The sequence below is a fragment of the Schizosaccharomyces osmophilus genome, chromosome 2, assembly GCF_027921745.1.
Source record: "Schizosaccharomyces osmophilus chromosome 2, complete sequence".
Taxonomy (NCBI): domain Eukaryota; kingdom Fungi; phylum Ascomycota; class Schizosaccharomycetes; order Schizosaccharomycetales; family Schizosaccharomycetaceae; genus Schizosaccharomyces; species Schizosaccharomyces osmophilus.
This window is the reverse complement of record NC_079239.1, coordinates 1,032,421-1,053,304: the sequence shown is the minus strand read 5'-3', so window position 1 is coordinate 1,053,304 and position 20,884 is coordinate 1,032,421. Positions and strand designations below refer to the sequence as shown.

The following is a 20,884-nucleotide window of genomic DNA, read 5'->3' as shown; positions in this document are numbered from 1 at the left end:
AATAAAAATTATATAGTCATTTGACAAATGGAATTGGATTAAAGCTCTATACACATGCTCTGGTAGTTGTTTTATCAATACTCACATATAATGTCTAGTGCCAAATGTATGGTGAAATAAAAGGTTGACATATTAAACGCAAATAATTTGTAAGATCGTAAATTAAATTAACCTCATAATGAACAACTATTGAATTCGTGCTAACTCATCGGTTTGACTTCGAAGAAGAACCTTAATGAAGTTAGTCTGTTCTTTTATTTTTTTGATCTCATCGGATCGCTCCAATTCTGAATTTGAAGTCGCGTGTTGAAATAGGTGGCTGAATTTTTCCTCCAAAGAGCGTATAGCATCCGTAACGGCATTAAGAGCTGACGATATATTAGCCATGTGGACCTCATGACCAGCTTCATTAGATCTCACAGATTCATCTTCAGTATCATTGTTATTCATCAACTGAGAAGTTTCCACATATTTCTGAAAGTTATTATCAAATTCGGCAAAACAACGTTTAACCAAAGAGAAAGAATCAACAAAACTACAAGTTTGTTTGAACAGCTCATGTAATTGAAAGGAGTCACCTCGTAATATTGAAAGTGCCTCAGGGTTAGCATCTTTCGATTCCTCCAACGCAGCAACCGTGGCTTGTATTTTCAGCTTTACCACATCTAGCTCAGATGCCGTATTAGCTAACTGCATACGCAAGTTCACTAGTTGCTTAGCACCGTTGTTCCTTTGCTCTAAAGCGTTCATTAGCTGAACTTGCATATGCCCATTCTCCTCTTTTAGGCTTATCGTATGGTAATCCAATGCATTAATTTTTTCAGAAGCTTCACGCAGCTCTGATCTTAAGCCATCTTCAATGTATTTACTAGCATTAATCAGCTTTTCCCGTTTTTCTAATTTAGCATTGTTGATTCTTAACTGTTGGCGTAGACCCTCCACTTGTAAGTTACGGTTATAGGATTCACTTTCCAAAAGACTGTCCAAAGTCGATGTCAAATTAGCGTTTGCCATAGTTGAATTCCGCTCATAGGTAGTCCTATCAACATCCAACTTGGAGTATATATTAGTATTGGAATCAATGATAGCTTGTTTCTTAGTAAGCTCCGATTTCAAAAGTGCTACTTCCGCAACTAATTGAGAATTCTCCGTCTGCACATTGCTTAAGGATTCATGTAAAGAAATATTCAGCATATCGGTAGCTTCTAGTCTTTGTACCAAATCTCTAATGGTATCTTCAAATCCGGCAGATCGTTCCTTATAATAATCTCTTTCAGAAGCGAAATTATTAACAAGCATTGTTTGGTCTACCAATTGCTCTTCCAGACTTCTTACCAAAGACTCACGATCGCGATAGACGGACTCGAGTTCTAACAATTGTAATGAGGCAGCATGGTGCTTGTCCTTTTCTTCAGAAATTTCTTTCTCCAAGTCATTCAATCCTTTTAAAAGGACTTTTTTAGATGAACTTAGATCGTCCATTTGCTGACTTAATTCTGTAGAAGTTTCCCGCATGACTTCCAGCGTCTTATGCAAGCTTACATTCTCCTGCATTATATGAGCGCTACTGACTTTTTGAATGTTGTTTTTTTCAGACAATAGAAACTTGCTGGGCTCATCCTGTTTATTATTAGGATTGACTTTAGACAAAGCTGCTTCGCAGAGGGCTGCGTTTTTCTCAGCATTTGAAATTTTGATTTTCTCGTTCAAAGTCTCAATTTTTATAGTGGATTCATTTAAAACTTCATAAATCTTTTGTTTGAACCAATTGACGAGTTGTTCTTTCGTCAAAGCTGCACATTGCTCCGCGAAAATACCAAAATCGTTGTTGTTTTGCGATCTCTTTGTTTTACGTTCAACATTCATATTCGACATCGCATCATCGGTGTCCATCTCCTTATGGTCCAGCAGCTGAGAGTCAGCAGTTTCTGAATTTAGGGAGACTGAATTCACTGACTTTTCTGTTAAATCATTACCCATTTCATGTAGGCTGTCTCTATGGTTTATTGTCGTATCTAACGAATATAGGGAGGGTGTTACTGACGATGGTGATTCCACTGGCATTTCAGCTTCTAACTTTAACTTATTGAACTGGCTAGAAACTGACACATCATCTTCACTTGCTCTATTGTCAGTATTTTTAGGATCCATAGTAGACGAGGGATTCAATTTCGTTGGACCATACGAAGCATCTGCGGAACTCTGATTATTCTTAAATGAAGGAGAACGCCCAACAGGAGCTTTGGGATTCATGGAATTATTAGTAATAGTAGACTGATTGGCAGCTGCTGGGATGCGAGATATCTTTGTATTTGTTAGGGACGGTATTCGAGAGGGCTGACTATTGTTGCCATTTAACCCGGTAAAGAATGATGCATTTCTCTGGCGACTCGAGCTGGGAAGTACTTTACTTAGACGAAACCTAGTGACATCTAGCATATACACATTGGAATCTGTGACATCTTTCGTTTGTTTGCCGCCGATTAGAACCAAAGTTAGGCCGGTAGACGTTAGCGTATGAGAAGAGCGAGGAGATGGCGCAAATGGTAAGTCAAGCAACCTATACCATTGCTTAGTAGAGATTTTGAGAGCATATAGATCATTTAAAAAGGAACCGTCGGATGATCTTCCTCCAAATACATACACGACATCATCTATAATCGAAGCTGAATGCCCTGCTCGTGGCGGAGGGGGATGGCCGAAAGCCTCTACTTTTGACCAAGCACTTTGTTTTGGATGAAAACACCAAAGATCATTGAAATAGGTCTGGCCATCGGTACCACCGATTATGTATAATTTATCAGAATAAGTTATAGCGACATGACCAGCACGAGCAGGAGGAGGATCATTAACAACAGATGCTAATTCCCATCTGGATTCTTGGGTATTCAATTTGTTCAGATCAAAAAAAACAAGATCATTAAAATAATAGTCAAGTAAACGGCCACCAAAAAGCCAAACCTTGGAACCTAAAATGCTAAGCGTATGACCATAGCGCCCAGATGGACGGGCCCCAGACGCCGAGGCTTTCTGCCAACGTAAGGATGAAGTGTTCAATAAATAGAGGGTGTTGTCTTGGTGATCTATGTACTCCTTGTTCGTAAGACCACCAAAAACGATAAAAGCATTTCCAGCAAGGACTGAAGCATGGCCAAGCCTTGCAGACGGAACTTGGCCAGTACTACGCAAGTTTGAAAACTGACTCGTAGCAAGGTTTAAAACCCATAGATCATTTTTTGCTTCAGAGTTAGAGGAAATCCCTCCAAATATATACACTTCCTGCCCCCCTTCAGCAAAAGGATGAGAAGAATGCGAATACCGGGGCAATACATGTGAAGACCCGCGAATAGTCAACTTCGACCAAGGAGAAACCGTGAAACTAGAGCCATTTGAAGGGTGGGTTTTCTTCATTTCTGAAGAAGAAATGCTACTGGTTTCTAAATCAGCTTCCTGACTAGAAGGAGGAGATTCCCTCAAGGATCCAGAGCTCTTATAAGTAGTAGATCTATTCAGCGGATTAGAGCCAGCTCTATTTTTCTTGAATAAAAAAGCCATATTCTAAATAATATCAACTCATAAAGTAGTTTTATTAATAAGATCCTATTTTGCCCAGAGTCTACACCAGATAGTGTAAAGAAAACACAAAGCCGAAAAAGCTTCGTCAAAAGAAGGTAACCAAAAAAATTAAATATAAAAGGTACAAAAAATTAAAGCTTTCACCAGAAAGCGAGAAAAAACGAGAGAAACCGGTATTCAAACTTCACACGTTTGTCTTTGGCTTATTGCGATGGTTGAAAAGGAAGTAACATCGTAGGTGACAAACTTCTCCAAATCGAGGTTTATGCTTAGAACGAACGAGAGTAGTGTTTACATTGTTTGAATGTGCAAAAAGCCAATATAAAGGTGAAGAGCATTTTCAAATTGAAGCGTGAAGGAAGTTTAAGCATTGAAGAAAATTACATTCAAAAAGACACGATTTCAAAGAAATGAATTCTTCACGCGCGTCTGTATGCGTTTTTTATACTTCGGAGAATTGTAAATTACAGCCTATAGAGAATTATTTTTCAAAAATTACCTAGCATGCTTCGTTACCCAAAAATAAATCAGCTGAACCAGCTTGTGATACGCTTAAAAAAGTGTTTCACATCCATTGCCTAAAGTACGAATCTTTTCGTTGAAATTCAATTTCAAAATTTCAAACATTCCAAATTAAAATGCACAATTATATTTTCCCACTATTTTATTATTTTCAAAGGCCCTTTTTGAACTGCATTTGGGTACTGAGCAAGTGTAAACAATAACTGAAATCAAGAAAGTTATGGATGTTACTACTGTTACCTTCTGGTTAAGTTAAACGAAGCAGCTTAAAGATATACCCTACCCTAACTGTCGTGACTGTTTTTTTAGGTCGAAACATACGCTTCAGGAAAAACAAATCTATACCTCAACGAAACACCAAAAATGAGTAAGGGTACATCTTCTATGGGAAAAAGGGGCAACAAGTCCCATACCCTCTGTCGTCGTTGTGGAAAGCGCTCTTTCCATAAGCAAAAGAGCACCTGTGCTTCTTGCGGTTATCCTTCTGCCAAGACTCGTAGCTTCAACTGGGGTGCCAAGGCTAAGAGAAGAAAAGCCACCGGTACCGGTCGTATGGAACACATGAAGAAGGTTCACCGTAGCTTCGTTAATGGATTCCGTAAGCAGAAAACTGATTTAAAAACGAGATGAGAAAGTTTATTAACACTTAATTAGAAACTGGTACCAAGCGTGCTGCTGTCAGCTCTGCATAGATGGACCCAATAAAAATATCTTATGCCTATACTATATGAGAAGTAAGAATATGTTAGCGGCAAATTTTTGTTTCCTGAGAAGTATTTATTCTTGGTGCCGTTTATTTATGTATATTTTTAAAGAAAAACAGAACGTTTGCTTATCACGTTGTAAGATTGTGGAATTAATTTAGGCTACATTAAAACCAAGTAGATAGAGCAATGTAGATGTTGCAGAGCAAGAACTAATTCGTCGTAACTCGTGAGTCCTAAAGTTGCATAGCACTGTGAAATTGGCAGTTTCTGGACAAAATTGAGGTAATTAAAAGTTTATATTAAAGCAGCCGTGAAGACTGATATTCATATGCTCCAAGAGTTTATTCTACTTCCTTAGTTTATGGATATGTGCATATTATCGTAATACCTGAGTGATTACTGTGTTGTCCTATTTCACCCCGTACCACCAAATCATATGTCGTATTTGGATGGGTAAGAAAAGAATCCGAAGATTGTATTAACAATTATTAGTTTAGAGCAATGTGTTAATTCCTTACAAGCTAGCATAGATACAGTATGTGATTTACGTGTTTGTATTCCTAACTGCATTACTAACATAGCTTAGCTCTCCTCGAGCATCGTCACCCTAGACTCAGGAATACATGACTTCCCAAGAATCAAAAAAGTTTTAAAAGTCCAGCGACACTTTCGTTTGATATCCGAGCAGCAACTCCAAGAACGTCGTCAAAAATTTGATGAATCCATAAAGCCTTACTTGCTACAGGCTTTCCAAAAACTAGAAGAGTCCATATCCTCACTACAACGGCAAGAAGATAGTTTAAGGACAAAATACGAGCTACAAGAAGCTCGTCTGGATATGCTGAAAAATCGACCTCCTATAACTGCACTACCTTTAAATTCAGACACCACTGATCAATTGAAAATAACGATAGCTAAACGTCAAAAATTGTTGTATACTTTAGAAAGATACGATTTACAGCTGCGACAAAAACGAGGATATTAAATCGCCGCTTCTCATGAATTGGAATTCGAAAATTCTTACAGAAGTTTCATGGGTAAAGGAACAAGGTGCTCGCGTTCATCCCTTCTTACAGTTTTCCGTGATCCCAGACGCCGGAAGTTGTATTACAAGTGCAGGACGAATTGAAGCAGGCGAAGTTTTGCTTTCTTTACCTAGAAATGTGTTAATTAACAAAACCACTTACTCAAGTTGTCCATTTGCGAAACAGTTAACTTCCTTTCAGTTTCTATCCTGGCTTATATGTAAAGGAAAGAGTACTGGCATGGATCAATGGCCATACTACATCGAAGCGTTGCCGCAGGACTTTTCATGGCATCCGGTAATGCTCTCTGCGGATGATCCTTTGTGGCCCAATGTGCCCAAAGATGTACAAAAGCTAATTCTTGAAAGGAAACAATCCTTATTACAAGATTACCAGAATGTATCAAAGTTTGAGAAGGTGGACTGGACAGTATTTCAGTGGGCTTGGCTTTGCGTAAATACCAGATGTTTATACTATAAGATATCCCCAAGTTCGGTTGATGAACAGTTAACATTGGCACCCGTGTTTGAATATTTCAATCATTCTTTGGATGCACAAACGGACCTACAGAGAAGTCGCACTGGTATCTCTATCATAGCAAAGCGTGCTATTGAAAAAGACGAGCAATTATACTTGCGCTACGGAGGCCATGGAAATGACCAGTTATTCTCTGAGTATGGGTTTTGCTTAAGTATAAATCCATTCAATCATTTTAATTTGGACAATGAGTTTTCTTTTACGGAGCAGCAAGAAAAGTTTTTAGACGGCCATTACTACTGGAACGACTATACCTTTTCTATGGATGGTCCCTCGTTTCGCACATTAGTTGCTTTGCGGGTCATGCTTATATCGAATCCTACTGATTTATTAGACTCTAGTTGTGATGCCACCAGAAGGCTATTGCAATACATGAATGGGTTTTCAGACGGCAGCCGAGAACTCCCTATGGTTCAAGAATTATGGAATAAATATTTAAACCTTCTTTTGAAAGTCGTTGAAGAAAAGGCTGGCAAACTGGATGAACAAAAGAGCGAGAACTATATGCAAAAATGTATTCTGCAGCTTTGGAAAGATCGTCAGAGGTGCATAAAGTACTTATTGAATAGTCCTTTAGATTAAAATAGTTAATCTTATATATTATGCTGACTTCAAGACACCCTTTACTTCTAGTTGCATATTCGAGTTGCGCATTCCTGTATTAATGTCTGACTATTTTTTTGAAATAACGTCTTTTTATCTTCCCCAAAGAAAATAGGGAAAAAAGAAAAAAAGATTTTGCCCACACCAGGAATCGAACCTGGGTCGCATCGGCCACAACGATGAGTCTTAACCACTGGACCATGTGAGCTTGTATGATAGTAGCATTTACTAAAATAAAAATAACTGCAATTTGACAGAAATGTTATGTGTTTACTGAGATTTTTTTGTTTATTTTTTTTTTTTTTACTTCATTTTTATTCCAGTTTTTGGATGATAGTGTTCTGTTTAAACGGGCATATATCATTAAGTGAAACTCTAATCGCAAAGTGTGTTGCCAAATTTTATCGAATGCCGGATTACCTTAATGAATTTTGTTTAGCTTAGGCGTCTACATATTCATTCATTCGAAGAATGAATATTGAAAACCATATATCCATTGTTTAATTGTAGTATTTTTGCTGCTATTTTACACATATTGAATTGAGAAATAACATACGCGTGATGAAAGAGTTTGTGTAAATTGTCAACTATCAAGTTTGAGGCTTCTTTAGTAAATAGCTTCCAATAGTCCTATGCATTAAAATCCTTGAAATGTGCATAATTCTGGTGCCGAGTTCAGCATCAATTATTATAAAAACCAATCAAAAAGTAAATTCGATTGCAGGATACAGTAACTTGTCAGTAATTAAACAACAAAAGAAATTTGACATGTGCTAAGATACTACAAATAATGCTTCTAATTGTAGAGTCTCAACAAGCTCACATGGTCCAGTGGTTAAGACTCATCGTTGTGGCCGATGCGACCCAGGTTCGATTCCTGGTGTGGGCAAAATCTTTTTTTCTTTTTCCTTATTTTCTAACTATACAACAATAAAATGAAACTAAGGTACTAGAGTATTTATTTCAACGATTGAATCGTGGTATTTTTTCTATTCCGATTTGGTCCCACTATATTATGGCATTAACTTGTGCATACAAACAAGAAAAGAATGTGAAAAGATATAATTCATTAGACTACAAAGAGTATATAGGCTTTCATAATGTTCACGCTTATACTGTGGCAGGTTCGACGTAGCGAAGAGGATTTCCACTAAATACTCCACCATTTTCCTTGATGCCGTCTTGTATTTCAGCGATAACTTCTTGCTTGCCCATAGGATCTTTCTCATCGGGGTCAAGCTCCCATGTCAAATATCCGTTCGTACAATTTGGTTCAAAATCTTGGGGAACAAGTCCGAGACGCTTCGAATAATTAGTAACTTTGTTCCAGTCTCTTGGGACATTGGAGATGTCGCGAGAGAAATAGGCAAAGCATCGCTCGAATTGTTCACGGTGCAGCTCAAGACCCATTTCAGGTTTGAAGCTTGTAAATTCCTTATAGGCCTGTACAGGGTTTTCAAGCATGGAAAGAGTAGCAGAACGGATAGCTCGTAAGAAGGAACCAATTTTATCGGGATTCTTCGCGATAAAGTCATCATGAGCAATATAGAGGATTGAACAGAAGCAACAGCAACCCAATTCCGCGAGTCGATCGATACGAAGCATTTCAACATCAGAACGAGGACGTCCTTGAGAAATACACCATCTCTCGAGCTGTACTTGTTGCATACATTCAATGCCGATACCGCCATCGATTTCACCACTAATGATGGCCGGAGCGATGTTCATTCCGCAACGAATAGCTGTATAATCCGAGGGAGAAAGTCCAAACTTACTACACAAGTCGTCTAATTGTATCTTTCCAAATTCACCGACATAACCTATACGCTTGCCCTTGATGTCCTTAAAGTTATGAATGCCGTTTCCCTTCAAGGTAATCAAACCGGTGAAGGGCTCGTTAAGTAAAGAACCAAAACTAGTAACAGGAAATCCACGAGCCTTTGCAGCCAATGTATGAATCATGGCTTTGAGGCCCATGTCCACCTTGCCAGAGCCGATTAAAGCAGTAACGTCTGAAGGATCAGTTGGTTCCAAAATGGCGACTTCAATGCCCTCATTTTTGAAATAACCACGTGCCTGAGCAACAAAAATTGGCAAGTGATAAGGAGTTGCTTCCCAATTGGTAATGAAAGTGATTTTGTTAGTTGACATTTCGAAGAAAAGTTACGAGGAAAACAGAGATCGCTTTACTTTTTGATTTTGCTTAGGATCTTATTGAAAAGTTGCCAGAAGAGCGCCTTTTATAATTTCCAAGTGGCATGCCATTGTGCCAATACCCGAATCCAGTGGATCTCTGTTTGCGGGTCCACGAATCAGTTTTCATGGAAGAAATGTTTTTCATTTTATTTGAATTACACTTTGTGTACGTATCTTAGGATAGCAGTTTTCCTTTCGGAAGCCTGATCCAAAAACAGAATCCTCCTAAAGGGGTTTACATCACAAGGTTTCTTAAAAAAATACCATTGAAGCTTACAGAAGAAATATCATGGCATGATATTTCGATACAGATTGAATCCATACATATAACACATAAACGCAAAAACGAGCAAGTGAATTTGCTTTACTTGGCAATAATAAAGAACAATACTATTTCATAGGAATGTCTTTCGTAGATGATCAAGAGCTTGATAAATGAAAAGCATCATCAAGCCACGGATTAAGAGATTGCAGGTTATGATTCCGGTTTTTGTATAAAACATCGAAGGGATCAGTCTAAAAGCACAATTGCAAGGACTTTTAGCCGAAATGGATATCCGAACTTTAGTAATTTCTAAATCTTTTGTTTATTCCCAATCGATGGTCAAGAAAGATGCCTGTTTCCGAACGGTAACAGAAAGCCGGAGATGAACTCATTTGTTAGACATGCCAGAATTTAAACGCCGTATTGGAATCCGCCTAGATGCTTTATCTTGTGAAGGCGTGGGAGTTTGTAACGGTGATGTTGTCTTTTCATTTATGATTTAACTGAGTGCCACAACCAAATGGACTAGACGTCTTTTTTCATTTTTTCCATTTTCTTTTCTAATTTGGTGTAACCCTTTTTATTATAAAGCTTCATATGCTAGTGATTATAGGGACTTAGGAAGGAATTCAGCAATTCGTCCAAATGGATTCGATGCTCAAGCTATCAATTGAAGGGTTTATATTCATGCCTGTCTTACTTTGCCATACAAGGAAAATACAATTACCAAATTGTAATCAAACTGCTCAAGTGCTCAACAAGAAACTTTTACTCGGGTTGGTTTTCTTTAATTGCTTCTGGCTGGCTCAGTGCATAAATTGTAACTGGCATTTATGGATCGTATCTATAGATGTATAAACCAAGTTTCTTTGTTGGGCAGCAGTTTTTACTTTTGAATGTCAACATTAGACTTGTGTTTATATAGCTACTAAAAAAAAGGGAGGGGGGATAAGGGAAAGAATTCAAGATGTCTCTTTCTTTGTACCTAATGAGCTTTACTAATTTCAGTATTCGATCTTTTTTTTTTTTTTTTTTTTCGTTTCCAATACTTCGCTTATTTTTTAGAATGATAACAACGCTTGAAGCTTTGCTTATAAAAATTTGCTAATGTACAATAATCCCTTCAGTAGTGTTGCAGAGTAATGTGGACTCTTAAAATTACTAGACACAAATATCAAACTTGCTTCCTGGCACCAGGTACTGCATCTAACAATGAACTCAAACGAGTCACTTCAGCAAAGTACTCAAGCATATTCACATGTTTACAACCATATAATGCTTCCATAAAAGTTCACTTAATCTTTGAATCCATTCAGTAAGCATATGCTTTTATAAGGGAAAAGAGCATATGCAAATTTTATTCAGAAAATTATGGTACTATCGATTGGATATGCGACAAAATTTGCATATGCTCTTTTCCCCAATAAAAGCATATAGAAAGGATAGTATTATGGGATAATTTGATTAGATTTATTCATAATAGAGTAAAAAATACAGACATAATAACGATAGAATAATTAAAAAGCTTTCTTTTGGGCGGTAACGAGAGAATGAAGATACCAAGAAAAGCACGCTTAGTTCCAATAAGACCAGTTGTTGACAATGTGATCCACCAAAGGTTTACCTGCATGGTACAGGTTAGCAGCAGCAAGAGAAAGAGTATGACCGTTGCCTTTTAACAGATTGTCAAGAGCAGATATGGATCCGGTGCCACGGTCAAAATCAGAACCAGAACGCATGACAATGACACGGCTAAAGTCGGTCAAATCAGAACCAGCGGCACGCTTGATAGCGGTAAGGGAAGCACTATCCTCTTGTTGGGAAGTACAATAATGACCGGTGTAGTTGGTAAGGACGTTTGTAATGTTACTGGCAAAATCTCCCATATAATTACCGGCCCAGTAGTTGTCACTGGTGGCAGTATCGCATTGAAGAATAAAAGGAGCGCGTTGAGCAGGAGTTTCCTCGTATTTCTTACGATATTCGGCAGCCTTTTCACTGTCCTCAAGAACAACATCCTTGATAATTTCAAGCGCAGCTTCAATCAAGGTGGTGTTCAATTGATAAAGATTGGTTTGGTAATCAAATGTTGTGGGGTAAACGACTTCGTTGTTTGAAGTGCCATCACCATAAGGATCGGTACCAATTTCCCAGCCTGCCGATTGATATTGTTTTGGCAGTTCACGGAGATCAATAGTTTGAACCAAATCGACATCAACAGCAAATTTGGCAATGCTGACAGAACCAAGAGAAGCAGCATAAGGGTTTATACCAGCAATACCGGAGACGATGAAGAAAGTTTCAGACAAATCAAATTTGGGACTTACAGTCAGAGCCGTCATCGAACTAGCAGCATTGGATTTACCCTCACCAGTTGTAACCTGGCATACACTCTGTTCTGTGTTGCAGTGCACTTCGGGAAAGAGAGTATTTAAACCAGGAACAGTGATATTATTTGCATACAAATCATTCCAAGGGTTTAACCAAGCATCAGCTTCGGGAGCAAACATCGATATAACCATCACTTTAGGCTTGACTACATCACGTTTGCTGATGAGACCTGCAGAAGCAGGTAGCACAGCAGAAGTTACAGTCAAAGCTGAGACAAGAAATTTAAGAAAGGACATCATCTTGACAAAATTGAATAAGAGAAGGAAATTGTGAGAAGAACTTCTAGACTTTTGTTGTGCACAAACAAAAATATCCCAAAAAAAAAAGAATTCCAATTACTTAAAAGAAAGTGCCGAATGGAAAAGTCTTTCTTTTCGCCTGTTTAAGTAATATTTACAATCTAAACTTTCACGCGCTTATCACTTTCACTATCCAATTCTGAACGTTTTTCCTTGAAATTTTTCTCTTTTTATCTTTGAACAAAATCCCATCAAATAGGGCATCATTATGAAAGGATGTGTGATAGTGACTTGTCTTCAAATCTGCGTCCGATATATGACACAAAAAATCAGATTTGAGGGATTTCTTGGTGAGTCATTTGGGAAAATATAAAATATGAGAGAAAAATAAACAAATGAAAAAATTAAACTGGAAGTTTTTTATATACACGATCAGAAAGGGTACTTATCCAAAGGGCCCAAGTGTAGACTGTTTATGAGGTTTTCTTTGATGATAAAGAATTCGTAAGATTTATTTCCAAACGAACCCTGCATTAAATAGGATGATCTTTGAATAAATCCGGTGGATTATTAGTTTCATTCATATCTTTTGGGGAATCAGCATCACAAAGATTCATAGCTCCTTTCCACTCTGTTCGCACTGGATGCTGCCATAAAAAATTTAAAATTTGATGTTGTGTTTTTTATAGCAGCTTCATCATGCACATCAAAGTAGACTTTTGTTATCCACTGTAGAATTGTCAAGTGTTTAAACGAGGGAAACAACCATCCATGGAAACATTGTTGCTAGGTTGTTTTCATTTGAAAAGGGATATAGAATATAATAATCTTTTCCTATCGCTACATATTTTCAAACAACTTTTGGCAACTTTTACATCAATTCTAGCGCTTGAGCTTTTCGTAAAAACAAATGATGTCTTCTAGCTCAAAGTAGCATTACCAAGCATCGGGTAATGTTTTTCCTGTTTGGTCATTCATTGAACACGCAGGTGTCATACTTTCAGTTTGTATGGGCCATCATGGAATATTTTTTCCGTTGATTTCTAGTTCATATGATTGGCAATTTTTTTTGTCATTCCGATCCTTCAAGGACAGTTGTTGCTAGGACAGAAGCTTCTAAATCGTTTGGCGTCTTTGGCAGTTTAAGAGCCGCGATACGTAGTAAATCCAAATGGGGATAGCAGAAGTGGAATGTGATAATGTTGGCCCTTCTTAATATGAACTGTGAGTTCGACATACGGATAAAAGGTTTCCACTGACAGAGCATCATAATAAGGACCTGTCTCAAAGCGAAACTTGTAAATTCCAGATTCAACTTCTTTCAATGGTACGTTCCATTGACCAACACGGCCGTTGGTGTTGGTTGTCGCCGTAGCAAGTTGCTCTTGTGCAAGTGTTGTGCCCGAATGGTTGATTTTAAAAACAGAAACTGATATATTTTCTGCAGGAACACCTCTAGTTGTATCCAAAACGTGTGCTGTAAATGCCGGTTGATTCATCTTGGGTAGATTCACTCAATAAACAGGCAAGTTCTTGACTAGAAAAGTTTTGGTAATGGTAGAAGGAAAGTTTGTGTGCTCCAACCCTTTTACAATTTTACGCTAGCCTCATCCGGTGTTCTTTCAAAGCTATCTACCTTGACATCCTGGTCAATTGATACCCATCGATAGATATCATTTCATGGATTGTCTCCGACATGTAGGAAGGTAGATGAAAACGGCTACCAAAGTAATTGCTGGCTTCTTTCTTGTTAATTTTTTTTTTTACTCTTCTTACGATTCACATAAAGTTAGTTTTAGTGCTTTATATCAATGTATGAAGATATCAAGCCGGTTTATATGAAAGGAAGCAGACAGAATTTATATAAGATGTTATGATGCGTAATAAATGATTTTTTATTTATTTATTTCCTGTTCAATAAAATGTTTTAATGCAAAGACATTCTCCAACCATCCGGATCCGTCCAAAAGTGAAATAGAATTAATCTACAAAACTTAGCAATGAAAACTAATTTCCCCAAAATAAACCAATTTATATAAATATGTTTCTAATCCAATAGTTTTGTTTTTTTCTTCTCTCGAAAGATTCAGTATTACTTTGAGCTTTTCCGTGACTCGTATACCTCTGTGCGAAGCGTATTCAGAGCATTGTCATACAATTCGACATTCTCCTCAGGCAAATCTTTCAGATGCAAACTGAGGCGTTGAAGAGGAAGTGTTCTTCCTAAATGCTTGACTAGCTTCGAAAAGTGATGACCTTCGTGGTCTTGCACAAGTGTCCAAGCATAGCCGTTTCTTCCAGCACGAGCAGTACGACCAATTCTATGGACATACCGACGAAGACTCGACGGAGGATCGTAGTTAATTACATGCTCTATATTGGCAACATCTATACCACGAGCCATCAAGTCTGAACATACCAAAAGTTTTAATTCACCTGAGGCAAACCCATTAAGCATCTTTTTCCGTTCATCACGAGAAAGATTACCCGAAACCAGACCACATGGGTAGTTTTTTCCTTCAATACCATTAATAATCTCAAGCAAGCGGTGCAAACGAGCAGCACCTTCATTCGATTTAACAAAGCAAAGAACATTGTTGAGATTGTTTGAATGGATAAGTTGATGCAAAAGAATAGGCTTCTCCGCACTGACCGAAACACGATATTCTTTCAAGGTAGGAGGAACAGAAAAAATAATTGCGTCTCCTTCAATCTCTTCTCCATCATCGATATCTACACCTTCGCTTTGCACAAGTAGCAAGCGGGGGTCTCGCAGACGAAGAGTTGCAACCTTAGATGGATCACGAGTCATGGTTGCAGAAAAAACAAGCTTTTGTAAAGGGGAATCCAAATGATGAGGTAAAGCGGTAGGTAATGATGAGAGGAAGTATGGGGCTACATTTTGTTTTTGACTTGAAGTCTCGTTATCCATCATCTGCAGACACTTTGGGTGATCGATTTCTGTCATAACAACATCAGCCCAACTTTGAAAACTCTGGTCTAAAAGTCGATCCGCTTCATCGATAACTAGATAACGTAGGTGCTGTAAAGTGAAGGTATTGTCGTTTTGTATGTGATCAACCAAACGCCCTGGAGTTGTCACTAAAATATCCACTGTGCTTCCACTTCCATCTAAACCCCCAAGCATTTGATATTGTTCTTGCTGCAAGTTCTTTTGTCCGGTCCATCCACAAACTCCAAGCCCCATACAGGAACCGATAGTTTCAAACGTACGAGTAACCTGAATGGTTAACTCACGAGTGGGGACAATAACAACACATCGTACACGAGGAACAATACGCCTGCTTAGACACTGAACGATAGGAAGAACGTATGCAAGGGTCTTACCACTACCCGTAGCAGCACTGACACAAAGATCACCTCCATAAGTATAGTTGGGCCCGTCTCTTCCTTCATTTAATAACAATGGAAGAGCCGATGATTGCACCGCAAACCCGCGGGTAATGTTTTGATTATTCAGTTTTTCCACGAGCTTACTATCGATGTTTAGGGATGCAACTTCGATAGTAGTAGTAGGATCCACCAAAATAGGCTGCGATAGCCACTTTGGAAGAGAGGAAACAACAGAGGGAGTAGAAAAAGACTTTTCTTCTAGATGTTCATCAATATCAGGTTGAGGAATTGGTGTTAGGTCATGTAACGGCATATTCTGTTCCACATCTTGCATTTCTACATCTGTTTCCGGTTCATTCCCACTCTTTTTTTTGATTTCCTGTTGAGCTGCTTGGGAAAGACTAGCTGACTTCTTTAAACGCTCAATTGTTGACGTGGCAGCATCAGACTCTGAATTTTTCTCTTCATCTTTTCTTTTCCGCTTTTTTAATTTTTTATTCTTTGCTGATTTATCGTCAAAAGATGGATTTCCATCAATTTCTACAGACATTCTGGTTTACCCAGAAAGAAGATTATGGCAAGAAAGGCAGTTGTTGGTACACTCAGTAAATGAGAATGGAAAATATGAGACAGGACACAGCGTTTAACAAAGAATCATCTCAAGCATCTAAAGGTTTCTAACTTTTAAATTAAATTAAATGAATTGAATTTCGTTTTATTCTTGTTCTCCATAAGTGGTTCAAGTAGCCATTAGACATGATCGAATTCGGCGTATATCGTCTCTTCCTCTTTCTTTTCCTTTTTTTTTGCTTAATGAAAAGCCGCGTAACTGAATCCTGCTCGGTTTATAATATAATGATTATGAATAGTCGAACTCAAAAGGGAGGATCAGGCATGTTGACAGAAGCCGGTTAAAAATCTCGGTTTTCAGACTGCATCTATTTTATAACATGCTAGAGAAGCTTTGTAGTGAAACTATGGCGTGGAGCACAAAGCCATCGCCGAATCTCTGAATCTTTTATTTACTCTCAGAAAGCAGCATTGAAGGAGGCCAGCTCATTCATATAATTTACATTAAACTAAAAATAATTTGAACTGAAGAAACGGACTTGAAATTCCAAATTTAAAAACAGAAGAGAGCGTTAAGATGTAGCTTATATACGTGACCAAACCGTATAAACAACAAGAAGGAGCCTCGCTTGAAAGGCACATCTGCTGGTGATTTAAACAAAAAGACAATAGAATCTATCTTTTCAAAAACAAAAAGAAAACGTGGCCATCGGGGTTTTACAGAGAACTGCAACCATTATGTCGAAACTTCAACTACAACTAAAATTGGCTGCTACTAGACTGGAAATTCTAAGGAAAAAAGAAGAGGCTCTTGCAAAACAAGCGAGGAGAACAGTAGCCTTTGGATTAAAAACCTATTCATCAACTTTAGCTCGAGCTCGAGTGGAACCGTTGATTATGCAAGATGTATACATGGAATTGCTTGAATTATTGCAGGTAGATGCAGAGATTCTTGCCAATCGTACTTCTATATTGGAAAAACGTGGATTTGAACCTGAAGCACCTTGGAAATCGTCTTTGTATCACGTCCTTGCTGCAGCTCCTCAATTACCCATTAAAGAGTTAAAATTTGTAGGTCAGCAAGAAAATGAAAACAAGAAACTAACCTTTATGAAACAGGTACATGACTACTTAGTAAGGCTTTATGGCAAGGAATTTACTCAACTAACGGATCCTGACTTATCCAAAAATGATGAGCAAGTAAGTCAAGATTCTCCGTTTGTTATACTTGGACTAACATTTTACGAATTTAGTTTTACAAGCTATTATATCCTCCTATTCCATCTGAAGAGTTGGTAAATGGCTATATTGAAGAACTACGACGGACGTATTTCCCTGAAGAATACCGAAAGGAAGAGATTCCTTCTTCGAAAGAAGTAGAGGAATTGCTTCCATTAGCTCCATCGTCTCAAGATACGTCAGCACCATCATCAACCCAGGATGAGGCATCCAAGACGACTGATCTCCCTCAGTCTACTTCTTCCGCATCTAGGGTTCCTTCTAGTGGGATTGCTAACTCTCATACAATTCCAAAACATGCTCCCAGCTCTCACTCTCCGCCTGCTGCGAAAAATACTGTTCACCCAATACAACCCGACTCGAATAAGCCGCCAAGTTTTGAAGAATTAGCGGCTCGCTTAGAAAGTTTGAAACGTACTTAGCTTTTCTTTATTATCTTTCATCCTCTACTAACATAATGAATGAGTTACGAATAATATACGATTCGACTATATCGCTGCATGTCTCAATTTCGAGTTCTATTGACTTTACTTCTCTAGGAAGCCAAGCAATTTTTTTTCTTGTAGTTTTTCCACACAAATCTCATGTTGCTCTAATGTATAAATAATTTAATGATGCTGTCACAGACGAAATCTCACTTGTAATGAGAAAATATACTTACAACTGTATATGAATTGTATACATATTTGGATGCTTTTAGAATTAATAAAATATATAGTGTAGCATCCAGGGATCTGGTTCACTAAGTAAGTTTATGGATTGAAAAAGTTATATATGTATACATTGAACTCTATTTAATGTCTTCTATAAGTATTTTCAGAGTCCAGTGACTTGAAGTAGCTAAATAAACGACGACTCGATTTATTAAGCCAGATCAGTCGAATCTTCCAATCTGAAAATTCGTACTTCCAACTTCGTAAATAATATTGTTGTTTTAAAGTAGATAAAGTAGTTTTCTTTGTTAAAACTGTCGTTGTTTAAAAAGGATTCTTCCGTAATATTTTACCGCAATCTGATGAGTGTATCAAAGCATTAGTAATATCTTATGACAAATGCAATTTCCGCTTTCCGAACATCCTTTTACTATATATTAACTGCGAGGTACTGGATACTGCACGTTCCTTGACTCTTGAACATTCCATAGTGAGTATAACCAAAGATGTCAAACTATCTTGTTGAATTCTCTAAATACGGACCCTCTTCCGTCTTACAATATGTAAAACGCGAAATCCCTAAAGTTGACGGAGACATGCTATTAGTGAAAGATGCATATGCGGGCATAAATTACATTGATACTTATTGCAGAACCGGATTGTATCCTGTTCCTCTGCCTTCTGTGCCCGGTAAAGAAGGATCAGGTATTGTTACTGAAGTGGGTCCTACTTGCAGCAAAAACTTCAAGGTTGGAGACCGTGTTGTTTACTTGACGATGTCTGGTTCTTACGGTCAATACAATCTTGTTCCTCCCGTCTTAGCCGCCAAGGTACCAGAGGGAATTTCTCTCAAGGTTGCTGCTGCTTCTTTACTTCAAGGAATAACCGTCCTGGCACTAATTGAACAAGCATATCCGGTACAAAGTGGAGACTATGTTATTGTGCACGCGGCTGCAGGAGGAGTAGGTCTACTTTTATGCCAAATGTTAAAACGTAGAGGTGTGCACGTTATTGCAACTGCTTCAAGTCCTGAAAAACGAAGTCTTGCTCTTCAGAATGGAGCAGAGTTTTCCTGCTCATACCAAGAAGTTGTTGATTTATCTCTCCAAATAACTGGCGGTAAAGGTGCGCATGCTTCTTTTGACTCTGTCGGCAAAGATACCATGAAAGCGTCCATAAGCTCACTCCGTAACGGTGGTACCTTTGTAACCTTTGGTAATGCAAGTGGAATAATCGAATCTGTGCCTTTTAATTTGATTACTTCTAAATGCATCAAAGTTGTTCGTCCTACCCTTTTTGGATATTTAGACTCTGGAGAAACATTTGACCGTTACACAAGCAAGCTTTGGGACGAAATTATAAAACACAAGCTGAATATTGCCATCCATCACACTTGGAAATTAGAAGAGGCTAAGGAAGCTCATGATAAGTTCCAAAGCAGAGCTACTACTGGTAAACTTTTGCTTTCTTGTAACGAAGACTTGACGGATGCTTAAATCTGTGATACTGATATAATTTAAGAGTAACGATAATTTATATATTTGAAAGATTATTTTAAGTTATTTACAATCTGCTTTGATGAGGATCAGGGCAATTGAGTGAAGTGCAAATGTTAATGTTCTGTTTTGACGACTTTTCGATTCGTAGTTCTTAATTTAGTGACAATTTACAAAAGCAAATCACGTCGACGAAAGGTAGTATCATTGATCAGAAACAGTTGAAACCATGTTGTCAAAGGTAGGCGTTTTTCCAACATTACGGATGAAATACTTTAAATCAAATATACCGAAGGATTTTTCCTTACTTACATATATATATTGAAAAAACAAAACACGAAAATTCCTTCAAAAAATAAAATGAATACCGCGTGCCCATCCAAAGGAAGACATTACCCGCGCTAATTAAAAAAAATTGGATTGAGCATAAGAGTCCTTGCTTTTACCAGTTCTTTTACTTTATAAAGTGTCGAAGTCAATCAAACATTTCATTCATTAGACAATATTAATCAAGAAAACCTGCTTGGCCGGTGAACCGCGAAGAAAATGTTGCAAACGTTATTAAACTGCCATGCGTATATGCCATGGTGTTTTGAAATTCCTGCGATGGCAATTTTTCTTCGTTCCACGATTACATTGCCTTTAGCTATTTATAGCATAAAAACTGCACGCAGGTATGGTCAAGTTCAACCTTTGTTAAAGGAAGCAAAAAAGAGATGCCCGGACGACAAAGCATATAAAACGTTTCGGAGTAAGATATATAAGAGGCTTAGTTGTCATCCAGTTAAGCTTTACGCGTTGCCTTTTACGCAACTACCCTTGTTCGCCTTTGCGTCTTTTCAACTTCGTAAGGCCGTAGAGGTGTCTCCGGATAGCATGTCCACTGAGGGCATGCTTTGGTTTCCCGACTTGACTATGCCTGATCCACTTGGAGTTTTACCGGCCATTCTAGCATGTACCTATCTAACCAATATGTCCATTCTTCGGAGGCCGCAGGATTCCCGGCTACTGCGAATCTTCAACACAGCTGGTATTCTGTCCGCCTTTGCCGTCTCATTCATGGCTTTCAAAACTTCTACAGCTTTATCGTTGTACTGGACGACATCTGCTATTTACTCCCTTGTGCAAAATATCTGTTTACGGAATATGTTTAAACAAGGAGATCCTCGTTTGGTTTTGCGTCCCCTAAAGGCACAGAAAAAAGGAAAACCTAACTAAGCTTAGGAAAGAGAATATATGGGGTTTTACCGTCAATTTATAGGGAAATTTTCTTTTGATCTAGATATACCCTAACATGCCGTGGTCGAATTTGACTATTTGGAGGGACACCTTTCTTAAAAGATACAATCATTACTACGCATGAATGCCAAGATCTTAGCACTTCATTTGTATGGTGAAACTTTTCATAAACCTATCCTCTACAAACATTTCCAAGCCGGTTTACCCAAAGATGAACGACCTTACAATTTCTTTATATAAATGGTCTACTTCTTCGTGGTACTCTATCATTT

The 20,884-nt window shown here is 38.0% G+C and overlaps 11 protein-coding genes and 2 non-coding genes across 13 annotated transcripts; 7 read left to right on the top strand and 6 right to left on the bottom strand.

The window, feature by feature from the left end:
- Positions 1-186: 186 nt before the first annotated feature.
- tea1 (cell end marker Tea1) lies at positions 187-3,555 on the bottom strand (the record flags this gene model as incomplete). Its single annotated transcript, XM_056181786.1, has 1 exon — positions 187-3,555. One exon carries the CDS (start codon positions 3,553-3,555, stop codon positions 187-189), a length of 3,369 nt encoding a protein of 1,122 aa, XP_056037394.1.
- A 906-nt stretch (positions 3,556-4,461) lies between these two features.
- rpl3702 (60S ribosomal protein L37) lies at positions 4,462-4,790 on the top strand (the record flags this gene model as incomplete). Its single annotated transcript, XM_056181785.1, has 2 exons — positions 4,462-4,696; positions 4,753-4,790. 2 exons carry the CDS (start codon positions 4,462-4,464, stop codon positions 4,788-4,790), a joined length of 273 nt encoding a protein of 90 aa, XP_056037395.1.
- A 451-nt stretch (positions 4,791-5,241) lies between these two features.
- spc19 (DASH complex subunit Spc19) lies at positions 5,242-5,790 on the top strand (the record flags this gene model as incomplete). Its single annotated transcript, XM_056181784.1, has 3 exons — positions 5,242-5,258; positions 5,298-5,340; positions 5,392-5,790. The coding sequence occupies 3 exons, from the start codon at positions 5,242-5,244 to the stop codon at positions 5,788-5,790; spliced, it is 459 nt and encodes a 152-aa protein (XP_056037392.1).
- Positions 5,791-5,803: 13 nt separating this feature from the next.
- set11 (ribosomal protein lysine methyltransferase Set11) lies at positions 5,804-6,949 on the top strand (the record flags this gene model as incomplete). The annotated part of the gene is made up of 1 exon (XM_056181783.1): positions 5,804-6,949. One exon carries the CDS (start codon positions 5,804-5,806, stop codon positions 6,947-6,949), a length of 1,146 nt encoding a protein of 381 aa, XP_056037834.1.
- Positions 6,950-7,106: 157 nt separating this feature from the next.
- Positions 7,107-7,178, bottom strand: SOMG_20143. The gene has a single exon. It is a non-coding gene; the product is annotated as a tRNA-His (tRNA).
- A 609-nt stretch (positions 7,179-7,787) lies between these two features.
- SOMG_20142 lies at positions 7,788-7,859 on the top strand. Its single transcript has one exon. It is a non-coding gene; the product is annotated as a tRNA-His (tRNA).
- Positions 7,860-8,080: 221 nt separating this feature from the next.
- nmt1 (4-amino-5-hydroxymethyl-2-methylpyrimidine phosphate synthase Nmt1) lies at positions 8,081-9,121 on the bottom strand (the record flags this gene model as incomplete). The annotated part of the gene is made up of 1 exon (XM_056181782.1): positions 8,081-9,121. The coding sequence occupies one exon, from the start codon at positions 9,119-9,121 to the stop codon at positions 8,081-8,083; it is 1,041 nt and encodes a 346-aa protein (XP_056037390.1).
- A 1,884-nt stretch (positions 9,122-11,005) lies between these two features.
- SOMG_02990 (purine nucleoside transmembrane transporter) lies at positions 11,006-12,061 on the bottom strand (the record flags this gene model as incomplete). The annotated part of the gene is made up of 1 exon (XM_056181781.1): positions 11,006-12,061. The coding sequence occupies one exon, from the start codon at positions 12,059-12,061 to the stop codon at positions 11,006-11,008; it is 1,056 nt and encodes a 351-aa protein (XP_056037391.1).
- Positions 12,062-13,203: 1,142 nt separating this feature from the next.
- SOMG_02989 (transthyretin/hydroxyisourate hydrolase) lies at positions 13,204-13,560 on the bottom strand (the record flags this gene model as incomplete). Its single annotated transcript, XM_056181780.1, has 1 exon — positions 13,204-13,560. The coding sequence occupies one exon, from the start codon at positions 13,558-13,560 to the stop codon at positions 13,204-13,206; it is 357 nt and encodes a 118-aa protein (XP_056038849.1).
- Positions 13,561-14,153: 593 nt separating this feature from the next.
- dbp6 (ATP-dependent RNA helicase Dbp6) lies at positions 14,154-15,965 on the bottom strand (the record flags this gene model as incomplete). Its single annotated transcript, XM_056181779.1, has 1 exon — positions 14,154-15,965. The coding sequence occupies one exon, from the start codon at positions 15,963-15,965 to the stop codon at positions 14,154-14,156; it is 1,812 nt and encodes a 603-aa protein (XP_056038848.1).
- A 758-nt stretch (positions 15,966-16,723) lies between these two features.
- ist1 (MVB sorting pathway protein Ist1) lies at positions 16,724-17,646 on the top strand (the record flags this gene model as incomplete). The annotated part of the gene is made up of 3 exons (XM_056181778.1): positions 16,724-17,056; positions 17,105-17,185; positions 17,239-17,646. 3 exons carry the CDS (start codon positions 16,724-16,726, stop codon positions 17,644-17,646), a joined length of 822 nt encoding a protein of 273 aa, XP_056038856.1.
- A 737-nt stretch (positions 17,647-18,383) lies between these two features.
- On the top strand, positions 18,384-19,373 carry zta1 (NADPH quinone oxidoreductase/ARE-binding protein; the record flags this gene model as incomplete). The annotated part of the gene is made up of 1 exon (XM_056181777.1): positions 18,384-19,373. One exon carries the CDS (start codon positions 18,384-18,386, stop codon positions 19,371-19,373), a length of 990 nt encoding a protein of 329 aa, XP_056038855.1.
- A 546-nt stretch (positions 19,374-19,919) lies between these two features.
- On the top strand, positions 19,920-20,591 carry cox18 (mitochondrial inner membrane insertase Cox18; the record flags this gene model as incomplete). Its single annotated transcript, XM_056181776.1, has 1 exon — positions 19,920-20,591. One exon carries the CDS (start codon positions 19,920-19,922, stop codon positions 20,589-20,591), a length of 672 nt encoding a protein of 223 aa, XP_056038858.1.
- Positions 20,592-20,884: the final 293 nt, after the last annotated feature.